Genomic DNA, 25,355 nt, shown 5'->3' with positions numbered 1-25,355 from the left:
ATGCTATACCACAATAATAAAATTTTTAAAAGTGCATATGACAAAGACTTCAGGTTCTCCTCATGGCATCCTAGGTAATGCAGGTGAAACCTTGCACTAAGAACAACAACATATATTTGAAAAATCTCCTTGACAGCATTAGACAGATAAGGTAATGAAGGACTACAGGATCAAATGTAAAAAAAAAAAAAAGAAAGAAAAGAAAAAAAGAAAATTCAGTGAAATGAGCTTAGTATGTGCAGCAACTTTTCTTTGAAGGGCATGTGTAAATTCCAGAACAGGAAGCTGAGAATCTGAGATGCTAAGTAGAGCTTTGGACAAACCCACAGAGTTGGAGAATAAAAACCGACATTGGGTCTACTAAAGAAGGGAACCCTAATAAATCGCCCACACTTTGAACTGGAACTTCAAAGGGCTACTTTATATAGATAAGGGTGAAATAGAATAGTTTGGTCATCAAAGGGACTAAAGTCTGGCTCCAAACCATCAAAATCCTCACACCTGGATGAAAGAATCCAGGATTGCTTCTGCCCCCAGACACATGCCAAAAGCATATGTAAATCCTCTCCAGAGGAAGAGAACTTCTTAGGTCTAAAATCACTTCAAAAATGCTTCTATACAATATCCATTCAAAAATTACCAGAGATTTGAAAAAAACAAGACAGTGATTAAGAAACAAAAGAAAATAGACCTTCAAGGAATAAATGGAGATATAGTGCCTAAGGTACTTATATTGCCTAAGGTAACACTAATTAACAACAGATTTTTGAAAGGTCTGAAACTTATAGATAAAAAGTTAGTGAACTCTCAGGTTAAAACTATGTAATTAATAAGCTTGAGCTAATAAAAGTAAGGAAACAGGTTCATATTCTGGATGATTTTTCATAAATGGGTGTAAACCATAACAACATTATGTGAGCTGGGAGGGGCAGAGGGAGGGGAAGAAAGAGAGAGAGAGAGAGAAAGAGAGAAAGAGAGAAAGAGAGAGAGAGAGAATCTCAAGCAGGCTTCACACTCAGCAAGGAGCCAACACAGGGCTCAGTCTCACAACCGTGAGATCATGACCTGAGCCGAAACAAAGAGTCAAACACTTAACCAACTGAGCTACCCAGGCACCCCAGAAATGAATGAGTTTTTAAAAAGCAATAGATGGGATAAAATCTGATTTGAAGAAAAGTAATAGCATAGACAAATCTTATGCAGGATTGACTCATTAAAAAATAGGGCAGACAAAAAAAATTATGAGTGAGAAAAGGAGCATAATTATGGATACAGTAGAAATCCTAAAATATAAAATAGGCCCACACATTTGAAAACTTAGAAAATGGATCTATTTCTAGCATAGTATACATTTGCAAACTGAGTCAAGATGAATGAAAACATAAACATATGAGCATTTAAGAAGTGGAATAGGTAATCAAACACAAATTGACGGGCTCTTCATTGGTAGAGCTATCTTGTAAAAAATGTTTAAAGAGGTTCTTCAGGCTGTAACCTCCGCAAGTGCTCCTCAGTACCCCACAAGACTGTCTTTGCTACAGGTCACTCACCTCATCTGACCCAGGCCATCAACATAAGATGGCTGGCAAAGGCTGAGGTTCAAGATGGCCAATGGAGTTGTTGTTTTTTTTATTTCCTGCATAGACACCAAGGAACAATGACTGTGATTATTGCCTATTTTGCTAATGATCAGGTATCAGAACTACCGCCCTCTTAGAAACCCGGCCCTGGGCTTTTACATTTTTAACCAAAGTAAAGATAAGGAGGTCCCAGATTTTACAGACTGAAATAGGTTTGCTAAAACAAGAGGCACAAGCAAAACTGGAGAATGATACACTGATGGCCTCACCGCTGGCGCTGGGTTATTTTCCCAGAAATGTAATGCACAACCTGACTTTGGGAACAAAGGCAAGAATCTATGGGGTGGCAAGAAAAAGTTCAGGGGACCACCTGCATTGAGGGGTAGAGGTCATATCCAGGAAAAACAAGTGACAGTGGTGAAGAAAAAAAGCAACTGAAAACAGATATCCGAAGGCATCATAGCATCTGAAGGAATGCTGAATTTGTGTGTGTGTGTGTGTGTGTGTGTGTGTGTGTGTGTGTGTGTGTTTTCAGCTCTTAAAGTGAATTTAGGGAAAATTCTAAAGGAACACAGTTATAACCTGTGATTCCTGGTAATTATGATTTTCAGCAGCAATCCTTTCTCAAATATAAGAACTTCCTTCCTATGTTTAACTTTGAAGAGGGGCTAAATTAACACCACTGGATGAGATTCAATCTATGTGATCACATTTTTATGACCTTGAGAAACCAAGGCTTTCATTTGACTTAACTTAAAAGGCAGCATTACATTTTGCTTTCAGTCGTACTCCAGGGGGGAAAGAACAAAGCAACTTTGCAAGTACTTTGTTCAAGTTTGAAGAAAGGCACACAGCTCTTCACCAGATTATTTGAGACAGGAAGGTACAAAAATCAATATGGATGGAGCAAAAGATCAAATTGTCATGGCTTAGTTTTCCTTTCTTTTTCAATTAAAGAATCTAATTTGCTTCCTGAACTTCATTATTCGACCCTATGAAATAATATCCTCAATGACACTCCAGTTATTTAGGCAGGGGAAGGTTACTGGGAAACAGCCCAGGTACCAGTTAGGACTGTGGAGGCAGCCAAGTTCAAAGTGCACTGAGATACTTTGTAACTCTGAACATAGCCTCTCTGTGTCTGTTTCCTTCTCTGTAAAATGGTGATGATAGTAGGAAAAAATGGATTTACAAAGCTGTCAGAACAGTGACCAGCACAGAGTTGGTGCTATTGAAGGATACTGTCACCATTACGATTGTGATTTGGGGGATAGAGCACAGAAATTGAGAGCATGAATTCTGGCATCTGACTATCAGCATGGATGCTAGCAGCACCTCTGACTAGCTCTATGATCTGGGAATGTTACTCAGTCTTTCTAAACCCTACCTGAGACACTCCACTTGACACCAACGGCACAACTTCTCGGTTCTCCTCATTCTTCCCTTGCATTCCTGACCTTGAATATGGAGTGAGGCTTGGCCTGTTTTCTTATTTATAATCACTCCCTAATGGCTTCTGGGTATATAATTTAAAAATGCATTTATACTCAGATGATTTAGTAAAATTGCAGAATACAAAAACAACATACAAAAATCAGTTGCATTTTTATATAACAACTCAAAAAGGAAATTAAATAAACAATCCCATTGACAACAGAATTAAAAAGATAAAATATTTAGAAATAAACTTAACCAATAAGGCAAAAGGCCCGTACACTGAAAACTACAAACCATTGTTGAAAGAAATTAAAGAAGGCACAAATAAATGGAAAGACACCTCATGTACATGGATTAGAAGACTCAATATTGTTAAAATGTCAAAATTACCCAAAATTATCTACAGATTCAATATGATTCCTATCAAAATCCTAAGGGCATTTTTTAATAGAAATAGAAAAAACCAATCCTAATTCATATGGAACTACAAAGGACTCTGAATAGCCAAAGTACACTGAGAAAAAAAGAACAAAGCTGGAGGACTCACACTTCCTGATTTCAAAACATATCACAAAGCTACAATAATCAAAATAGTATGGTACTGGTAGAAACAAAGGCATATAGCCAAGAGGAATAGAACAAAGGACCCAGAAATAAATCCATGGAGTCAACTGATCTTTGGTCAAGCATATACAATGGGGAAAAGATAGTCTCTTCAACAAATGGTGATGGGAAAAATGGATATCTACATGCAAGGATGAAATTGGATGCTTATCTTATTTTTTCTTTTTGAGAGAGAGAGAAGAGGGAGGTGTGTGTGCACAAGTGAGAGCAGAGGAAGGGAAGAGAGAGAGGAAAAGGGAGAATCTTAAGCAGGTTCCACACTGAGCATGGATCTCACAACCATGAGATCATGACCTGAGCTGAAATCAAGAGTCAGGTATTTAACCAACTCAGTTACCCAGGAGCCCCTGGACCCTTATCTTATACCACACACAAAAGTCAATTCAAAACTGAAAATGTAAACATAAGATCTGAAGCTTTAAAACACCTAGAAAAAAACAGGGGAACAGCTTCCTGGCATTGGTCTTAGCAATTATTTCTTGGGTATGACACCAAAAGCACAGACAACAAAAGCAAAAATAGTTGTCTATTTGTATGGGAATACATTGAACTAAAAAGTTTCTACACAGCAAAGGAAACCACGAACTGAGTGAAAAAGCATCCTATGGAATGGGAGAAAATATTTTCAAAACATATATACGATAAGGCATTAATATCCAAAAAATATAAGGAACTCCTACAACTCAACTGAAAGAAAAAACAATTTAAAAATGGGCAAAGGATTTGAGGATCACCTGGGTGGCTCAGCTGGTTGACATCCAACTTCGGCTCAGATCATGATCTCATGGTTTGTGGGTTCGAGCCCAGTGCTGGGCTCTGTGCTGACAGCCTGCTGTCTGGAGCTTGCTTCAGATTCTGTGTCTCCATCTTTCTGCCCCCTTCCCACTCATGCTTTGTGTGTGTGTGTCTCTCTCTCTTAAAAATAAACATTAAAAAAATTTAAAAATAATAAAAATGGGCAAAAGATTTCAATAGATATTTCTCCAAAGAAGATATACAAATGACCAAGATATATGTGAAAGGATATATATGAAAGGAACTTCAAATTAAGACCACAATGAGATATCACTTCAATGATGTTAGAACACCTATCGTTTGGGGGGGATAAAAAGGCCAACAGGAAATAACAAGTGTTGGTGAGTACATAGAAAAAACTAGATTCTTGTGCACTTTTGAAAGGAATGTAAAATGTTGCAGCCGCCACAGAAAACAGTACAGAGGCTCCTTAAAAAAAATAAAAATAGAACTACCAGATGATCCAGCAATCCCACTTCTGAGTATTTATTCAAAAGACCTGAAATCAGGATCTCACAGTGATAGCATCACTCTCATGTTCATTGCAGCATTATCCACAATAGCCAAGAGGTGGAAAAAAACTAAATGTCACAGACAGGTGAATGGATAGAGAAAATCTAGTGTATATATACAGAATGGAGTATTATCCAGCCATTAAAAGAAGGAAATCCTGTCAGATGCTACAACATGGATGAACCTTGACGACATTATGCTACAAGAAATATGCCAGTCACAGAAGGACAAATACTGCATGATTCCACAGATATAAGATATCTAAAGTAGTCAAACTTAGAAGCAGAAAGAATGGTGGTTGTCCCGGGGCTGAGAAGTCAACGGCACTTGCTATTCAATGAGCATGAAGTTTCAGTTAGTCAAGATGGAAACGTTCTAGAGATATGCTATATAACATTGTGCTTACAGTCAACAATACTGTATGGTACACTTAAAAATATGCTAACTTTTTAACAAATGGTACTAAAATAACATCCATATGCAAAGAAAAACATGAATCTAGATATACACCTTATACCCTTCATAAAAATTAGCTCAAAATGGACCACACAATGTAAAACACAAAACTACAAAACGAAAAGAGAACAAAGGAGAAACCCTAGATAATGTTGGGTTATGGCTTTAACTCTTTAGATACAACAACAAAGGCATTAGAAATAATTGATAAGCTAGACTTCATTATAATTAGAAACTTGAAAAGTAATGGCAAGAGAATGAGAAGACAAGCACAGACTTGGACAAAATATTTGCAAAAGACACATCTGATAAAGGACTTGTATCCAATATATACAAAGAGCTCTTAAAAGTGGACAATAAGAAAATAAACAACTTAATTAAAAATGGGCAAAAAGAGACACCTCACCAAAATATACAAATGATAAGTAAATGTATGAAGAGATGCTCAATATGTCACTAGGGAATTGAAAATTAAAACAACATGAGATATTATTACAGATCTATTGAAATGGCTACAATCCAAAAAACTGACAACAACAAATGCTAATATGGCTTTTAAGCAACAAGAATTCTTATTCATTACTTGTGGGAATGCAAAAAACACTCTGCAAAACAGTTTGGCAGTTTCTTACAAAGCTAAAGTCTTACCATACAGTCCAGCAACTGTACTCCTTAGTATTTACCCAATGAGTTGAAAACTATGCTCACATAAAAATCTGCACAGAGATGTCTATATCAGCTTTATTCATAATTGCCAAAACATGGAAACCACAAAGATGTCCTTCAGTAGGTGAATGGATAAATGAATTATGGTATATCCAGGTAATGAATATTATTTAGCCCTCAAAAGAAATGAGGTATCAAGCTACAAAGAGACATGGAGGGACCTTAAATGAATATTGCTCAGTAAAAGAAGCCAATCAAAAAAGGCTACAAACTGTATGATTTCAAGAATATGACATTCTAGAAAGGTAAGACTATGGCAACTGTAAAAGGATCAGTGCTTACCAGGGGGTAGGGGTAGGGGTATGAATGGGTGGATCATGGAGAATTTCTAGTGCAATGAAAATACTCTTTATGATACTCTAATGATGGATACATGTCATTATACATTATCGAAATCCACAGAATGGGCAACACCAAGAATGAACTATAATTTAAACTATGGATTTGTGTCAATGAAGGCCCATCAATTGTAACAAACGAACCACTGTCATGCAGGATGTTGATAATGAGGGAAACCATGTATGTGTGGGGGCATAAGGTATATGAGAAATCTTTGTATCTACCTCTCACTTTTGATGTGAACCTAAAACTATTCTATAAAAATAAAGCCTTAAAAAATGTTAGGGTAAATATCATGTTATGTGTGTATGTGATTTTTCAACACATATATTTATATTTCCAGAATTTGACTACTTCTCACTGCTGCTACTGTGGTCAAGGCACTACCATCTCTCCCTGGATCACTGTGATATTCTCCAAACAGGTTTCCCTGTTCCCACCCTTTCCCCAATAGTTCACTTTCCATTAAGTAGCCAGCGTGATTCTTCATCTCCCTTAAAGCACAATCCAAAATTCTTCCTATAGCCTACAAGACCCTTCATGATTTGGTCCATTGATACTTCTCTCACTCCATCTCCTACCTGCCCCCCTCACCTCTTCTTGTCCACCTGGATTGGCTTGTGTGCTGTTCCTGGAAACATCAAATATGCTCCCACATGAGGGCCTCTTTACTTGTCATTCCCATTGCCTGGTATGTTCTTCCTCAAGATATATCCCATCCATCGCCCAGATATGTAAGGGGAGAAAGGAAATATAAATTGATAAACAAATAAACCAGGGTGAAAATTAAGGTGACAAAGAATAAAGCAGGTTAAGTGATCGAGAAGGTATGGGTACAATTTAATGTGGCTTACTCACTCACTTTAGGTCTCTACTCAAATATCATCTTACTAGAAAGACTCTCCCTAACCATCCCATATTAAGTTGCACCTATGCCTTCTTTATACACTTAACCTGCTATTCTTTGTCATAACACTTTCCACACAGACTGTTTATCAGTTTATGGTATCTTCCTCCCCTCTACATGGATGATCATAAATGTAAAAGCAAAATAGTGCCTGGCACAGGGAGGCACTCAATAAATATTTAAGGTAAAATGAACGAAGTCTTATAGTAGTTATCTGTAGACTCATAACAAAGTACCCCAAAACTTGGTATCTTATAACAACCATCATTATATTATATGCGATGATTTTGTGGATCAAGAATTAGGCAGGGCTTGGCTGAGTGATTCTTCTACTTCATGTGTTAAGAGAGGTTGGTTGGGGTGAATGCACTTGTCTAGAGGGTCCAAGAAAGCTTCACTGCATGTCTGGCATCTTGGTGGAGATAGCTGGAAGGATGGGCCCAGCTGGGACTATAATCTAGAGCACCTAACATAATTTCTTCAAGCACAGCAGTCTCAGATTAGTCAGATTTCTCATAGTGCTTCAGGGTTCTAAGAACAAGTGGTATAGCAAACAGGGCAGAAACTGCATGGCCTTTTACAACTCAACTTTTAAGGTCAGAGAGCATCAATTCCACCATGCTCTACTTAGTTAAGCAGTCATTAGCCTACCCAGATTCAAGGGAAATGGACAGAAACTCCATCTTTTGATAAGAAAAGTGTTGAAAAAATTGTAGCCATATGTTTCTTTCCTTTTTTTTTAAATTTAGATTCAAGATAGTTAACCTATAGTGTAGTACTGGTTTCAAGAGTAAAATTCAGTGATTCATCACTTACATATAACACCCAGGGCTATCCCAACAATTGTCCTCCTTAATGCCCATCACCCATTTAGCCCTCCTCCACCCACCTCTCCTCCAGCAACCTGCAATTTGTTCTCTATATTTAAGAGTCTCTTATGGTTTGCCTCTCTCTGTTTTTATCTTATTTTTCCTTCTCTTCCCCTATGTTCATCTATTTTGTTTCTTAAATTCCACATAAGTGAAATCATACTTGTCTTTCTCTGACTTGACTTATTTCACTTAGCAAAATATACTCTAGTCCCATCCACGGTGTTGCAAATGGCAAGATTTCATTCTTCTTGATCACTGAATAATATTTCAGTGTGTGTGTGTGTGTGTGTGTGTGTGTGTGTATCTCACATCTTCTTCATCTATTCGTCAGTTGATACACATTGGGTTCTTTCCATAATTTGGCTGTTATTGATAATGCTGCTATAAACATTGGGGTGCACGTGTCCCTTCAAATCAGCATTTTGATATCCTTTGGATAAATTCCTAGTAATGCAATTGCTTGGCCTTAAGGCAGTTCTATTTTTACCTTTTGAGGAACTTCCAAACCGTTCTTCCCCTTTCTCCATATCCTCACTAACATCTGTTGTTTCCTGAGTTGTTATATTTTAGCCATTCTGACAGGTGAGATGTAGTATTTCACTGTGGTTTTTATTTGTATTTCCCTTATGATGAGTGACATTGAGCATCTTTTCATGTGTCTGTTAGCCATCTGGATGTCTTCTTTGAAAAAGTGTCTATTTATGTCCTCTGCCCATTTCTTTACTGGATTATTTACTTTTGGGGTGTTGAGTTTAATAAGTTCTTGATAGATCTTGGATACTAACCTTCTTCTATCTGATATTTCACTTGAAAATATCTTCTCCCAGTCCGTTGGTTGCCTTTTAGTTTTTTGCTTGTTTCCTTTGCTGTGCAGAAGCTTTTTATTTTGATGAGGTCCCAATAGTTCATTTTTGCTTTTGTTTCCCTTGCCTCTGGAGACATGTCTAGTAATAAGTTGGTGTGGCCAAGGTCAAAGGGGTTGTTGCCTGTTTTCTCCTCTAGGATTTTGATGGCTTCCTGTCTTACATTTAGGTCTTTCATCCATATTTTAAATTGCCACAACCCCATAGTGCATAGTACCGAGCTTTGGGCCTAGCAGGCGTTCAGAATATTTTGGTTCAAAATGGAATTATAGAGTGTGATTTTCAATTGTATATTCAATTAGTTACATACTATAACTAGAAGGAAGAACAGTTTGATTCTTTTATACAGGGCTCCAGAAAAAATAATTAATTTAAAACAGTCTACTTAACTGCAAAACCAAAAATGTAAACATAAAACTCAAATCTGAATACTTGTGATGGCCTCACAAGTAGACAGGACATAGCTGAGGAAGGAATCAATGAGCCAGAAGATATGCTAGTATACAAACCTGCCAAAATGAAATGCAAAGAGAAAGAATGAACAATAACAAAAAAGGAACAGAATATCCAAGAACTGTGAGATAATTACAAAGGGTGTTAACATACAAATAATGGGAATATCTGAAGAAGAAAGAGAAAGAAGCAAAATAAATATTTGAAGTAATAATGGCCGAGAATTTTCCAAAGTTAACGACACCAAACTATAGACCTAGGAAGCTCAGAGAACATGAAGCAGGATAAATATCCAAAAAACTACCTTTAGGAATATCATGAAAATCCTTAATGTGTATGCAATGTGTATGCACCTAATAACAGAGCACCAAAATACATAGGCAAAACTGATAGAACTTCAAGGAAAAACAGATAAATTGACCATTACAGCTGAACACTTCAACACACCTCTGTCAGTAACTGGCATATCCAGCAGGTAAACAAGCAGCAAGGATATAGCTGAAGTGAAGAGCACCATTAATCAACTGGATCTAATTGACATTTACAGGATACTCCATTCAACGACAGCAAAATACACATTCTTCTCAAGCTCAAATGTAACATTTTCCAAGGCCAAATATATTCTAGGCCATAAAACACACCCCAAAGAAATTGAAAGAACATAAGTCAGAGAGAGTATGCTCTCAGACCACAATAGAATCAAACTAAAGATCATTAACAGAAATACAGGAAATCTCAAAATATTTGGAGGTTAAAAAACACAGTTCTGAAGAACACATGGGTCAAAGAAGTTTCAAGAGAAATTTAGTATTTTGATTGAGTGAAAATGAAAGTGCAACTTATAAAAAGTTGTGGGATACATCAAAAGCAGGGCTTACAGGGAAATTTATAGCATTGAACACGTATATTAGAAAAGAAAAAGATCTAAAAATGAGTAATCTAAGCTTCTATATTGGGAAATTAGAAAAAAAAGGGGGGGAAATTTTCCAAAGTAAGCAGAAGAAATCATAAAATCTAGAGAAGAAGTCAATAGAATTGAAAACAGGAAAACAATAGACAAAATCAACAAAACAAAAAAACTGTTTCCTTGAAAAAAAATAAACAACAAAACAGATAAACCTCTAGCCAGGTGTATTAGCCTTTTCAGGCTGCTATAACAAAATACCACAAACTGGGTGATTTAAACAACAGAAATTTATTTTTCACAATTCTCAAAGTAGGGAAGTCTAAGATCAAAGTGCTGGTTGATTTGGTTCCTGGTGAGACTTGCAGATGGCCACTTTCTCACTGTGTCTTCACATAGCTGGAGAGAGCTCTAGTGTCTCTTCCTCTTCTTATAAGGGTTCTGGCCTTATGGGATTAAAGCCTGACCTTTATGAGCTCATTTAGCCTAGATCACCTCCTCACTGTATTTGTATATCTCTGAATACAGTCACTTGCAGCACTAGAGCTTCAGCATATGAATTTGGGGGGACACAGACATTCAATCCATAATATAAGGCTAACCAAGAAAAAAAAGATATACACAAGTCATAATGAATGACAGACCATCATTATTGATTCCATGTACATTAAAGGGAAAATAAAAGAATAATATGAAAAACTCTAAGCTCACAAATTTGGTAACTCAGATGAAATGACCCAATTCCTAGGACACAATATGCCAAATCTTACACAAAGAGAAACAGAGAATCTGAATAGAACTATATATGTTAAAGACATTTAATTAATAATTGACAATCTTTCAGAACAGAAAGTACCAGGGCCAGATATGTTCACTGGCAAATTCTACCAATCATTTAAAGAAGAAATTATACCAATTCTCTACAATCTCTTTCAGAGGATAGAAGGCAAGAGAATACTTTCTAACTCATTACATAAGGCTAGCATTACCCTAACACCAGAACCAGATAAAGACATTATAAGAAAGGAAAACTACAGATCAGTGTCTCTCATGAATATAGATGCAAAAATCCTTAAAAAAATGGCAAACTGAATCCAAGAATGTATAAAAAAATTACACACCATGACCAGTTGGATTTTATCCCAGGTATATTCCTGATTTAACATTTGAAAATCAATGAATATGACCCATCACATCCAAAGCTAAAGAAGAAAAATCATATGATTGTGCCATTACATGCAGAAAAAGCATATAAGAAAAGTCAATACCCATTCACAATAAAAATTCTCAGCAAACCAAGAATAAAGGGGGAATTTTTTCAACTTGATAAAGAACAAATGTTCTTCAACAGATAAAGAACAAAAAACCTACAGCTAACATCACATTTAATGTGAAAGAACTAGATGCTTTCCCTAAAAGATCAACAACAAAGCCAGAATGTCTCCTCTCACCACTCCTATTTAACATTGTACTAGAAATCTTAGCTAATGCAGTAAGAAAGAAAATAAGGGACATCTGGGTGGCTCAGTTGGTTGAGCATCTGACTTCGGCTCGGGTCATATCTCACGGTCTGTGAGCTCAAGCCCTGCATCAGGCTCTCTACTGTCAGCACAGAGCCCACTTTGGATCCTCTGTCCCCTGCCCTCACCCCTCAGAAAAAAATAAACATTAAAAATTTCATTTAAAAAAAAAAAGAAAAGACATATAGATTGGGAAGAAAAAAATAAAACTGTCTTTATTCACAGATCACATGCTTGTCTATGTTGAAAATCCCAAAGAATCAAAAACAAAATACTCCTGAAGCTAATAATAATTATAGCAATATTACAGGATATAAGGTTAATCTACAAAAGTCAATTGCTTTCTTATATAGCAGCAATGAACAAGTAAAACTTGAAATGAAAAACACAATACATTTACATTAGCACAAAAAAGAGAAAAGTACTTAACAATAAGTCCAACAGTTTATGAACAAAAATGACATGAAGAAAACTACAAAACTGATGAAAGAAATCAAAGATCTAAATAAACAAAGAGATATTCCATGTCATGCATAGGATGACTTAACATTGTTAAGATGTCAGTTTTTCCCAACTTGAATTCCCAGTTCTGGATTCAAAACAGTATCAATCAAATCGCAGCAAGTTATTTTTCTGAATATTGACAAACTGATTCTAAAGTTTATATGGAAAAGCAAAAGACCCAGAGGAGTCAATACAGTACTGAAGAAGAGCAAAGTCAGAGGACTGATACTACATGAATTCAAGACTTACTATAAAGCTAACATAATAAAGACAGTGTGATACTGGTGAAGGAACAAACAGATCCTAATGGACCAGAACAGAAAACTCAGAAATAGACCCACACAAATAAAGTCAACTATTTAACTCTTCAATGGAAAAAGGATAGTCTTTTCAACAGATGGCACTGCAAAGAATGACATCCATAAGCAAAAAGACAAAATGAATCTGGAAACTGACTTTGTGCCTTTCACAAAAATTACCTCAAAATGGATCACAAATCTAAATGTAAACTGCAAAACTATAATATTTCTAGAAGATAACATAGTAAAAAATCTAGGTCACCTTAGATTCAGTGATGGGACCTCAAGATGGTGGCAGGGAATGTGAGTGGCTAAGCCCTGCAGTACTGGTGGGCCAGCACTCACTGCTGGGGTTCACTGCCCTGGGAGAGGTTAAATAAAAAAGAAAAAACACAAAACAAAAAACTTCTGCCTTGAAAAAGACACTGTCAAGAGAATGGAAAGACATGCTACAGACAAGGAGAAAATATTTACAAAACATATTATCCCCCTGATAAAGGACTTGTATCCAAAATATGCAAAGAATTATTTAAGCTCAATAATAAGAAAACAAACAATCCAGTTAAAAACTAGGCAAAAGAACTGAACAGGTACCTCACCAAAGAAGACATACAAATAGTAATTAACTACATGAAAACATGCTCACCATCATATGTCATTAGAAAATTGTAAATTAAAATAATATACCATCGTGTACCTATCAGAATAGTTAAAATTAAAAAAAAAAAACTGATAATACCAAAGGCCGACAAGGATATTTACTGATGTCTACACAAAAACCTGCACGTAATTGTCCACAGTGTCTTTATTCATAATTGACAAAATGTGTAGGTCACAAAGCTTCAGTAAGTAAATGGATAAATAAGCGGTGGTATATCCAGGTAACAAAATATTATTTAGCACTAAAAGGAAATGAGCTAGCAAGCCATGAAAAGACAAGAGTTCAAAATATGCATATTGCTTGAGGCCCCTGGGTGGCTCAGTCTATTAAGCATCTGTCTTTGGCTTGGGTCATGATCTCACAGTTCAGGGTCGGGCTCTGCACTGACAGCAGGGAGCCTGCTTTGGAATCTGTCTCCCTTTCTCTCTCTGCCCCTTCCCCGCTTATGCTCACACATTCTCTCTCTCTCTCCTAAAAACAATAAATAAACATTAAAAAAATTTAAATGCATAATGCTTAGTGAAATTTGAAAAGGTAGTATTATATATACTGTATAATTCTAAGAATATGACATTCTGGAAAAGGCAAAACTATAGACAATAGAAAGTTCAGTAGTGACCCAGGGTTTGGTATGAGGGTGTGGAAAGAGAGATGAGTAGTAGACAGAGCATAGGGGTTTTCAGGAAGTGAAAGTATTCTGTATGATGTAAAGGTGCATATATGATACTACGCATTGTAAACAAAGCAAAACCAAAAAACCATCAATACATTGCTTCATTCACTAGAAAAGTCACCAGAGAAATACTGTTTGCATGAGAAACTGCTTGTTGAGTAATGCAGTTGTGCACACCCACTTTTCTAGGTCCCTACGAGTCGACCATGTTCCATACCTGCTCACCTGCACGTGGCCATGTGTGAAAATGCACTTGCTCAGATGGTGAGGGTACAGGGCAAGAGAAAGCACAGGTCGGTTGCTGGGCCCAACCCAGGTAGCTGCTAGGTCACTCACTTTGCCACCCTGGCACCATGTGCTCCCACACTGGACCCTGAACACACTGGACCCTGATTAAGCCTGCCTTGGGTCACTATGGGTAGTGACTTCTACCCATAAAATCTTGCAAAGATACAATCCCTGATTCCAATTTTTCAATTGGATCATAACTGCTGCATAACAAATTACCACAAATTTCACACTTACCATAAACCTTTCTCACAGTTCCCATGGGTCAGAGGTCTGGGTCTAGGTTAGTGGAGCCTTATTCTCAGAGTCCCACCATGCTGACATCAAGTTGCTGGCCGGGTCTGCAATCTTGTTTAAGTCTGGGTCCTCCTCCAAACTCACTGGTTGTTGGCAAATGAATTTCCAGCCAACGATTTCCTACCATGTGGCCTTCTCCACAAGATGGCAGTTTGCTTTTTCAAGGCAAACAGGAGAGTACATCAGCTGCTTTGAATCTCTGACTTCAGTAAGGACCCAGTCCCTTTTAAAAGGCTGATCTGATCAGTTTAGGTCAGGCCCACCCTGGAGAATTCCTTTTTTGATTAGGTCAAAAGCAACTGATTTGGGACTTTATCATATTTGCAAAAGTCTTCATATCTGTCATTTAACATAGAGTAATTGTAGGAAGGAAATCCATCAAATGTACACTCCTGCCCACACTCAAGGCAAGGGGACTATACACAGTACACACCAGGAGGCAGGACTCTGGGGAGCCACCTTAGAATTTTGCCTACCTCGTGGATAATTAATCCTGACAAAACTAATCAAGTCAGATTAATTCTCCTCAGTCAAGTTACGCACCATACTATCCTTCAGAAGTTGTGCAAAATACAGAAAATCAACCCTAAATTTATTAACCAGATATTCTAGGCCTGTTTTCAGCCATGCCTCAGGCACCATTTTAAACCTTTATTTTAAGGAGTCCTGCTCACTGAGCCTCAATCACACCCTTTGCTCTGCCCACCCATCCCCTCTGTGCACTCAGCATCTACATGCCTGCCAGCACTCCTCTCAGAGAACTAACCCACCTCTTCCTACCTCCTTCTTACTCAAAGCCTCAACAGCCTTCAAGATGACACATCAACACCTGTTATAAAACCTTTCCTGACCTTTGGACCCATGATGAACTTACCTTCATTTGAATTTGTCCTAAAATACTGTGGGAGGGTTGCAAAAAATGGCCATAAGCTTCCCATCCCTGTGTGTCTCCTCTTTTGCAATGTGACTCTGCCACTCATCTTATCAAGAGGTGGACCTCTTGACTTTTTCACCTGTTGACTCTGGGCTGGGCCTTGTGACTTTCTTTAGCCATGGGACACTTGCAAATGTGACTCAGGCAGACACTATAAAAGCATCTGGGCACTGGGGCTTGCCCTCTTGCTGTCTTGGGAACTCTGCTACCACCACCAGATGACAGGCTAAACGACTCTCCTGGATGAAGAGGGGCACATAGCTAAATTATCCTTGAGGCCCCAACTGACACTGGGCCAACACCCGACACATGAAAAGCAGCAAATATCAGGTTAAGTCATGGAGTTTTGTACCAATGTTTGCAGCAAACTGTTTACTGTTTAAGAATAAAAAGATTCTAGGGGCATCTGGGTGGCTCAGCCAGTTAAGTGTACAACTTCGGCTCAGGTCATGATCTCATGGTCCATGAGTTCGAGCCCCGCATCTGGTTCTGTGCTGACAGCTCAGAGCCTGGAGCCTGTTTCAGATTCTGTGTGTGTCTCTCTCTGCCTCTTCTCCACTCACGGTCTGTCTCTCTCAAAAATAAAAAATAAAAACATTGAAAAAAAGAATAAAAAGATTCTAGGTCTTCCTTTTTGACATTTTTTTTAAGCTCAGATTTATTTTGGTATGCTTTCTTGTGAAAAGGGTTAACTCTAACTTGTGATGAAGGAATTATGCATGAAGCACAGCCTGGTTTTCAATATCTGGAAGTATCCATGGGAGTGGGTCACGAAGCTTCTCAAAAACACTTGGCTTTTAGGTAGAAGCAACCCAAGTGTCCATCAACAGATGAATGGATATACAGAATGTGGTATGTCCATACACCAGAATATTATTTAGTCATAAAACAGAATGAAGTTCTGATACCTGCAACAACATGTATGAACCTAAAAGATCTTATGCTCACTGAAATAAGCCAGACAAGTGCAAATAATGTATAATTACCAACAGAATAGACAAATTTACAGACAGAATGTACATTAGAGGTTACCAGAGACTGGAGGGAGGGAAGAATGAAGAGTTACAGAGTTTATATTTGGGGTGAGGAACAACTTTTGGAAAGAGATAGTGCTGATGGCTGCACAGTATGGTGAATTTAATTAATGTTACTAAATTATATGCTTAAAATCGCAATTAAAAATTTTTTTTTTTACATTTTAGCACATTTTTCACAAATCAATAATGTAATACACCCCAAACCCTTGGATTATACACTTTAAATGGCTGGACTGTATGTTATGTGAAATATATTTCAATAGAGCCATTAAATTTTTTTCTAAACAAAACAAACAACAACCAAACAACACAAAAATAATCCTTGGCTTCACTTTTCCCCTCTAATGGAAACTATACAGCATACTGTATTCCTCTTTTCACCTTTACTACCAGGAAGCTTAAGACCAAGTTTCATGTCCAAACACAGCAATTTAGTGGGCATACAGATGTGCTAAAACATAATAACTATCATCATCATCATCAAATCAGAGGGTCCAGTTTCCTGTCTGTATCTTTCTATGTGTCTGCCTTTGTCCCATCTCTCATCTTTCTTAACTAAAATTCGTTCAAGTGACTTTTCTCCAAGCTCCCCAAAGACCCTAAAGCTAACTGAGGTAATGAACCTTTGAGGTCACAGTGTCAGCTCTGTAAATACAATGTTATAGCCCCAGATTAATAATTAACCTCCAGAGCAAGGGAGTACAACTCATGCTAAAGAATAAATAAGAGAAAGTAGGGCCTCAAAAGCAGTAGGAATGTCAGCAGGTTAACCAGCATCATTTAAAAGCACTTCCAACCTATTCGTGGGAGTACTTTCACCACAGACAACCAATAGGCTCAAATTTGATAGCACAGACATCAACCACTGCTGACTGACCTTTTATTCTGGGGACATTCTTTTAAGACAAATATTCAAAAATTCACCAAATGACCATATTTCCCAATAAGTTTTGGAACACAATATCCCAAATTCCCAAGGAGCTTGGCTTTAAGGTCATAGGAAAAAGTCATTCACACAGGAGAAAAGGGGATAGAGTGTTCTTAATTCCACACACATGCTCATCGTTTTTCATCTCAGGAAAAGACTGAATTCTGAGTAAAGACACTAGTACACGAGCCTCCTTGTTAGCCTACCAAAGTGCTAACTTGGCCAATGGATTGGTATGAAAAGAAGCCTGTGAATACAAAACCCAGAATAGATGATTTTATCTCCGGTAATAAAGTTTCTGATGATATAGTATATAATATCTGTACCTCTTTGATGAGAGAGAAGTATTATGACTAGAAAAATCCATTTGGCTTGCCTCTACAATAAGTAAGTCCAGGAAGTTTGTCAGTGCTTCCATCCATAGTGCAAGTGCTTTGTACTTGATGTGCTCTTAATAAATCTTTCTTGAACTCTCGGAGTCAAACTATAAATTAAACTTTTCACCATAAGTAGATTATGAATGGTGAAAAGCAACATATTGAAAGGTACAACAGTGCTCTAAAAGAGAGTATATATCCCAATACACAACAATGCCTACTTGTCTTTTCACTGCTGCTGAGACCATTGAAAAGAAAGTGACATTATCAGGGGCACCTGGGCGGCTCCGTCAGCGTGTCTGACTTTGGCTCAGGTCATGATCTCACAGTCTGTGAGTTTGATCCCCACATCTGGCTCTGTGCTGACAGCTTGGAGCTCAGAGGCTGGAGCCTGGAGCCTGCTTCAGATTCTGTGTCTCCTTCTCTCTCTGTCCCTCCCCCTCTCATGCTCTGTCTCTCTCTGTCTCAAACATAAATAAACATTAAAAAAAATTTTTTTTTAAAAAGGAAGAGTGACATTATCATAGTACAAGAGAAATTTCTGAGGGTAGCATGTAAGTTGAGGAGGCAGGTCTGCCCCAATGGCACAAATGTCATTCCTATGCCCCTGGCCTTGGTTTCCCCATTTTTAAAAGATGACATCTACCTTAGGTTGTTTACTTAGGTTTCTTCTACTCCTACAAGAGATGTGATCCTATCAGTGCTATTTTTCATTGCAGAATAAGTTTCCTAATAGTTTCAATGCTTTCTACATAATTCTACCCAGTATCTCTAGTCAAGAGTGAAAAATCATATGTGAGCTTTTATAAGTTGGATATTAGAAGTGCTCAGAATGTTTAACACTAATGTTGTTCCTATTTAATATTAAATATTCCAGTGTCTTCATTCAAAAAATGAAAGCTGACTTGGAAATATACTTAGCAGAACTTATAAACTCATGTTTAATCGTAAAACACAGTGGCAAGGAATAGAAGGATTAAGCAAATTAATTAGATACAAAGTTCTTAGCCTCTAAAGCTGAACTCCTAGTAAGTTTAACTATTTGTTACCTTCTGTGCTACCACAACTTCAAAAATGATTTACTTTCTAGAATGCTGGAGGGCAGGGTGTAGGGGGGAATGACTTATGAATTAACCAGGGATTGTTTGGATATAATTATAAACTGCCAATCACCATGAGTCAATGATATTCAGACTTTTAAACCTATTTCATTAAAAAGAAAGAAAGAAAATTAAACCTTATCTAAAAGACTGTTTATGAGACTTAAGGAACTTACACATCCATGGCTGAAGGTTCAATAATACATTCCCAGTGGAATGGTCTCTAAAAATGTCTATAATTAAAAACAGAACAGTTAAAAAAAAAAAAATTGAATGTCTTACTCTCTTGTTGGTGAGTGAGTAGCGGATTCCTTTTTTGAATCAGGAGAGCTTAGGGTTTGCAAAATACAATTATGTTTTTCGGTGGATAGGGCATCTCGTTCTTGCTCAAAGTGGATTAATTTTAAGGCCTCTATTCCATTTTCTCCTTCCATCACGTCACCCGGATTTGGCTGTGGTTCTGAACTCTTGAAAATCAGATCATCTTCACTTACAGAGACTGTGAGATCACTGCTGCTGCTGCTCAAACTTTCCTCCTCTTGCTGTTCCTGCATTTTTCTGAAGGGTTTCTGTGATTCTGGGTCCCCAGGAGGAAGATGATCTATAAGAGGGAATATGAAGACTACTGATCACTAACTTCAGGGAGAAGCGAGGTTAACACATTCTGCCTCACAGGCAGATAAATTACTCAGTTAAAAACATGTAGAAACAATCCACAATTAATTATATAGTACGTGAAAAATCATTAAAAATATCTTTAAACCTATCACAGTGGGTTTTTTTTTTTTCGTTTTTATTTATTTTTGGGATAGAGAGAGACAGAGCATGAACGGGGGAGGGGCAGAGAGAGAGGGAGACACAGAATCGGAAACAGGCTCCAGGCTCTGAGCCATCAGCCCAGAGCCTGATGTGGGGCTCGAACTCACGGACCGCAAGATCGTGACCTGGCTGAAGTCGGACGCTTAACCAACTGCACCACCCAGGCGCCCCTATCACAGTGGGTTTTAAAATCAGTGAATTAGCTTGCAAAAATATTTCCACCTGTGTATTTAAGAACTCATGAGAATGGAATTTTGTTAGCCAAGTCACTGGTTTGCTTTTTGACAGAGGTAAAATTAAAGTATGTATTTTGTTCTTACAAAAGACCACCACCACTCCCAAAACCTAAACACCAAGAAAAACCAGCAAACAATCTCAGCCTCTCAACCCACCTGGGAAACCTTCCCAAGCAGAATCCTTCTCTTGAGAACACTTATTTACAGATGCACAGTATTCTGAGGCTGATAGCGGAGAGACCGGCGGTCTGGCTCTTTCTTCCTTGACTTCAATACATTCCTGTGTCAGTATTTCTCCCTCTGATCCCTCTGATCTGCTGCAACTGTCACACTTTAAATCAGTGGTTCTGTTCTCTGGACTTAATCTTTCCCGTAACGGGGAATGGAGTTCAGCAGACTTTTTGCCTTCAGATAAACTACTCCCGCCGTGACGCGTGTTGCTTCCTATCTGTAAGCAATGAGTTTGTTCCTCCTCAGACAATGCGCTGGCTGTGACTGGCGTTTTCTCACCAATCTGAAGAGATGTCTTTCCATCTATTTTGTCAGACTTATTTAAGCACTGTGTGTCACTATTAGTTTGTACTACATAGCTGTCTGTCACATTACCGCTCTGGGCTGTCTGTCGGTGTGAATGTGGGTCAGGAATTGAAAAGTTCTTTGTGGGCTGGGGAGATTTCTGCTCTGTACTGAAACCTCCAATGCTTGAGATGGCTGACATTTGGCGGCCCATAAAGATTGTTGCTGGTTGATACAATCCTCTTGACATGGCTGTCCCCGAGTTAGTTCCTGCCTGCCTTGCAACCTGCAACGCCAAGGTAGAGGTGAGTTAAACATACTGTGTCTGAACGATTGGGTTGTTTACATCCTTCTCAAAAATGAAGTGAGGAAAAGGAAGCATGGCCACTGAAATCAACACTGACCACATTTTATAAAACCCACGGCTTCCACAAAATAAGTCAGAAAAACAGTACAGTCCATAGTATTTACTTTGAATCACAATATTGGTTCCCCAAACAAATATTATCTAACAACTATATAATCTACATTTCAAAAAGAGATGCACACATTGCACAACTATGTGAAAGTACTTAATGCCACTGAATTGTACACTTAAACATGGCTAAAATGGTAAATTTTATGTTACATATATTTTAGCACAATTTAAAAAACTGAATTCTAACCACTTTTCACAGAGAGGCTTGGATTTAATAGAACTAGGGAGATACTATACCAAAAAAAAAAAAAAAAAAAAGACAGGGAGGGAGAGATGCATACAAAGGACTATAGGAGTTTTAAAAACTCTTTCTAGTATTATAGGTAATATAAAAAAAAACTTCCACTAATCATATACAGGATTGCATTAAAATATACTCCATTTGTGCAAAAATAATCCTGATTGCCAGTCAAACTGCAAATAACAGTTTTTCCTCCACATCTTCAAGTAATTTTATTTATTTATTTTTATTTGAAAGAGAGAATGAGTGCAAGGTGGGGAGAGGGGCAGAGGGAGGAAGACGGAGAGAAAAAGGGAGAGAGACAGAGAGAGAGAGAGAGAGAGAGAGAGAGAGAGAGAGAGAGAGGGAATCTTAAACAGGCTCTATACTCAGTGTGGAGCCCAATGCAGGGCTCAATCCCACAACCCTAGAGTCATGACCTGAGCCAAAACCAAGAGTTGGATTGTCAACTGACCGAGCCACCCAGGTGCTCCTCAAGTAATTTTAAAGACATGTAAAACAATTTAAATTTACAGTCATGTCTATGGGGAGAATAAGCACTGTCTCTTTTTTAAAAAGAGAGGGGGCTGGCTAAGGCAACAGAAGCAATCGGTTCAGTGGCTTGGTCAAGGACACACAGAGGGAAGTAGAACTGGATGTAACAATAATGAAGCCTTGAGGAAGTTACATGCTTTTCTTTTGAAGGGACCAAAGCATCTCTACAGACCTGATAGCATTTAGCTCACAGAGGCTTGCAGAATAGATGGGGAGGTATATTTGCATCTCTCTTTTGCAGACAAGAAAATCTGAGGCCCAAATTTTAGAAGAGAAAATGTCACATACACAGCTGAAACAGAATCCAGGTCTTGCTTCTCTTCAAATATACCATCCCTCCCTGAAAGCATAAAACTTCTAGAAGAAAACATAGGCAGTAACCTCTTTGACATAAGCCTTGGCAATAGTTTTCTAGATATGTCTGCCTCCTTAGGCAAGGGAAACAAAAGCAAAAATGAACTATTGGGACTACACCAAAAAAAGCTTTTGCACAATGAATAAAATCATCAATAAAACACGAAGACAACCTACTGAATGGGTGAAGATATTTGCAAATGATATAGCTGATAAGGGGTTAACATCCAAAATATATAAGAACTTCTATAACTCAACACCAAAAAATAATCTGATTGAAAATGGGCAGATGACCTGAATAGACATTTTTCCAAAGCAGACAGACAGCCAACAGACACATGAGAAGATGCTCAACATCACTCATCATCAGGGAAATGCAAATCAAAACCACAATGAGATATTACCTCACACCTGTCAGAATGTCTAGAAACAAAAGGCAAGAAATAACAAGTGTTGGCAAGGATGTGGAGAAAAGGAACCCTTTAGTGCACTGTTGGTGGGAATGTGAATTGGTATAGCCACTGCAGAAAACAGTACATAAGTTCCTCAAAAAATTAAAAATAGAAATACTATATGGTCCAGTAATTCCACTACTGGGCATTTACCCAAAGAAAATGAAAATACTAATTCAAAAAGATATACGCACCCCTATGTTTACTGTAGTATTATTTACAATGTCCAAGATATGGAAGCAACCTAAGTATCTATCAATAGATAAATGGATAAAGAAGATGTAGTGATTACTAAAGTAACACACACACACACACACACACACACACACACACACACACACACACACATACACAAATAAGATCTTGCCATTTACAACAACACTGATAGACCTAGAGGACATTATGCTAAGTGAAATAAGTCAGACAGAGAAAGACAAATACCATATGATTTCACTTATATGTGGAATATAAAAAACAAATGAACAAACAAGCAAATTTTTGTTTAAAAAAAAGCAGAAATGGAACCTGGGTGGCTCCATCAGTTAAATGTCCAACTCTTGATTTTGGCAGCGCAGAGTTTAAGATTCTCTCTCCTTCTCTCTGCCCCTCCTCCCCACTTGCTTTCTCTCTCTCTCTAAAAAAAAGCATAAACATACCCATAAATACAGAAAACAAACTGATGGGTGGCTCATGTCAACAAACTCATGGGTGGCTCAGTCAATTAAGCACCCGACTTCATCTCAGGTCATGATCTCACAGTTTGTGAGTTTGAGCCCCAAGTGAGGCTCTGTGCTAACAGCTCAGAGCCTGAAGCTTGCTTTGTGTTCTGAGTCTCCCTGTCTTCTCCACCCCTCTCCCGCTCACTCTCTGTCTCTCTCAAAAATCAACACTGAAAAAAACCCAAACAAACAAAAAAACCAAACTGATGGTTGCCAGAGGAAGGAGGGTGGAGGGATGGGCAAAAAAGATGAAGGGGAATCAGAGGTACAGGCTTCCAGTTATAGAATGGGTAAGTTACGGGAATGAAAAGTACAGCATAGGGAGCACAGTCAATGCTATTGTAATAGCATTGTATGGTGTCAGATGGTAGTTATAGTTGTTTTGAGCATTGCACAATGTATACAGTTGTTGAATCACTATGTTGTGTAGTGAAACTAATGTAACATTGTGTGTCAACTATACTTCAATTTTAAAAAGGAAAAAAAGTGGGGCACCTGGGTATCTCAGTCGGTTAAGTGTCCGATTTCGGCTCAGGTCATGATCTCACAGTCTGTGAGTTTGAGCCCCATATCAGGCTCTGTGCTGACAGCTCGGAGCCTGGAGCCTGCTTCAGATTCTCCCTCATTCTCTTCTCCTCCCTCACTCATGCTCTGTCTGTCTCTCTCTCAGAAATAAACTTAAACATTTTTTTTAAAAAGGGAAAAAGTGAAATAAAAGCACTAATAAGGGTAACTACATTGGTAAACATAAAAGATAGCATAAATATATTTTTGTAACTTTTTTTCTCCTAAATGATTTAAAACACAATTGCATCAAGCAATGATTACAAATATATGTTGATGAGCAGCATATGAGATATAAAGACATAGCTCGTACTATAATTACAACACAAAGGAAAAGGAAAGGAATAGAACTGTATAGCAACAAAGTTTTGGCATGCTATTAAAATTAAGTTGGTATTAGTCTGACTAGATACTTATAAGCTATTAATTATAACACCAGGAAACCCACAGCAACAGAAATGATAGGGAATCAAAATGGCACACTAAGAAATATATATTTAAAGCAAAAGAAGGCAGTATGGAGGATAAAAGGACATAAAAAGATATATGGAAAAGAAAGTACAAAATGGCAGAATAGAATCCTACCTTTTTAGTAACCCCATTAAGTGTAAATGGATTAAACACTACCATTGAAGTCAGAGATTGGCAGAAAAGATTTTTTAAAAGCCATGATCCAACTATATGCTATCTAAAGTGACTCATTTTAGATTCAAAGCCACAAACAGGTTAAAGGAACAGGAGAGTAAATGATATATGAACAGAACCTCATGAAAAAAAATATATACAGACAGTAATCAAAAGAAAGCTGAAGTGGCTATACTAATATCACATGAAATAGACTTTAAGATACAAAATTGATACTAGAGACAAAGGACATTTTATAATGTTAAAATGGTCAATTTGTGAAAAAGATATAACAATTAGAAAAAATATATATATATGACAAAAAATTCCTAAAATACATGAAGCAAAAACTGAAAGAATTAAAAGGACAATTCAATAATAATAGCTGTTATTACTCCACATTCAATAAGACTCCACATTGCACAATATATAAAACTAAACAGAAGGTCATTAAGGAAATAGAAGACTTGAACAACTGTAAACCAACTAGACCTAACAGACATACATAGAAGACTCTACCTACCAACAGCAGAATCCATATTCTCAAGTGCACATGGAACATTCTGTGAGATAGACCCATATTTTTGGCAATAAATCAAGTTTCAATACATTTAAAGGGTTAGAAAGTATGTTCTCTAATGACAATGGAATGAAATTAGAACTCAATAAAATAAGGACATTTGGTAAATTCACAAATATGTAGAAATTGCAAAACCCACTCTAAATAACTA

General features: G+C 37.5%; 1 protein-coding gene across 1 annotated transcript in view; it reads right to left on the bottom strand.

The window, feature by feature from the left end:
• The window catches only part of KIZ (kizuna centrosomal protein), a 142,593-nt gene that overhangs the window by 63,725 nt on the left and 53,513 nt on the right, over positions 1-25,355 (bottom strand). Inside the window, exons 5-6 of the mRNA XM_043602995.1 lie at positions 20,299-20,944; positions 19,370-19,688 (exon numbers count right to left, since the gene is read on the bottom strand). Of these exons, the coding sequence (XP_043458930.1) occupies positions 19,370-19,688; positions 20,299-20,944 (965 nt within the window). The remainder of the gene's footprint in view (positions 1-19,369; positions 19,689-20,298; positions 20,945-25,355) is intronic.

Source organism: Prionailurus bengalensis, chromosome A3 (assembly GCF_016509475.1).
Source record: "Prionailurus bengalensis isolate Pbe53 chromosome A3, Fcat_Pben_1.1_paternal_pri, whole genome shotgun sequence".
NCBI lineage: Eukaryota > Metazoa > Chordata > Mammalia > Carnivora > Felidae > Prionailurus > Prionailurus bengalensis.
The sequence above is the reverse complement of the archived record's forward strand: the minus strand, read 5'-3'. Positions and strand labels throughout refer to the sequence as shown.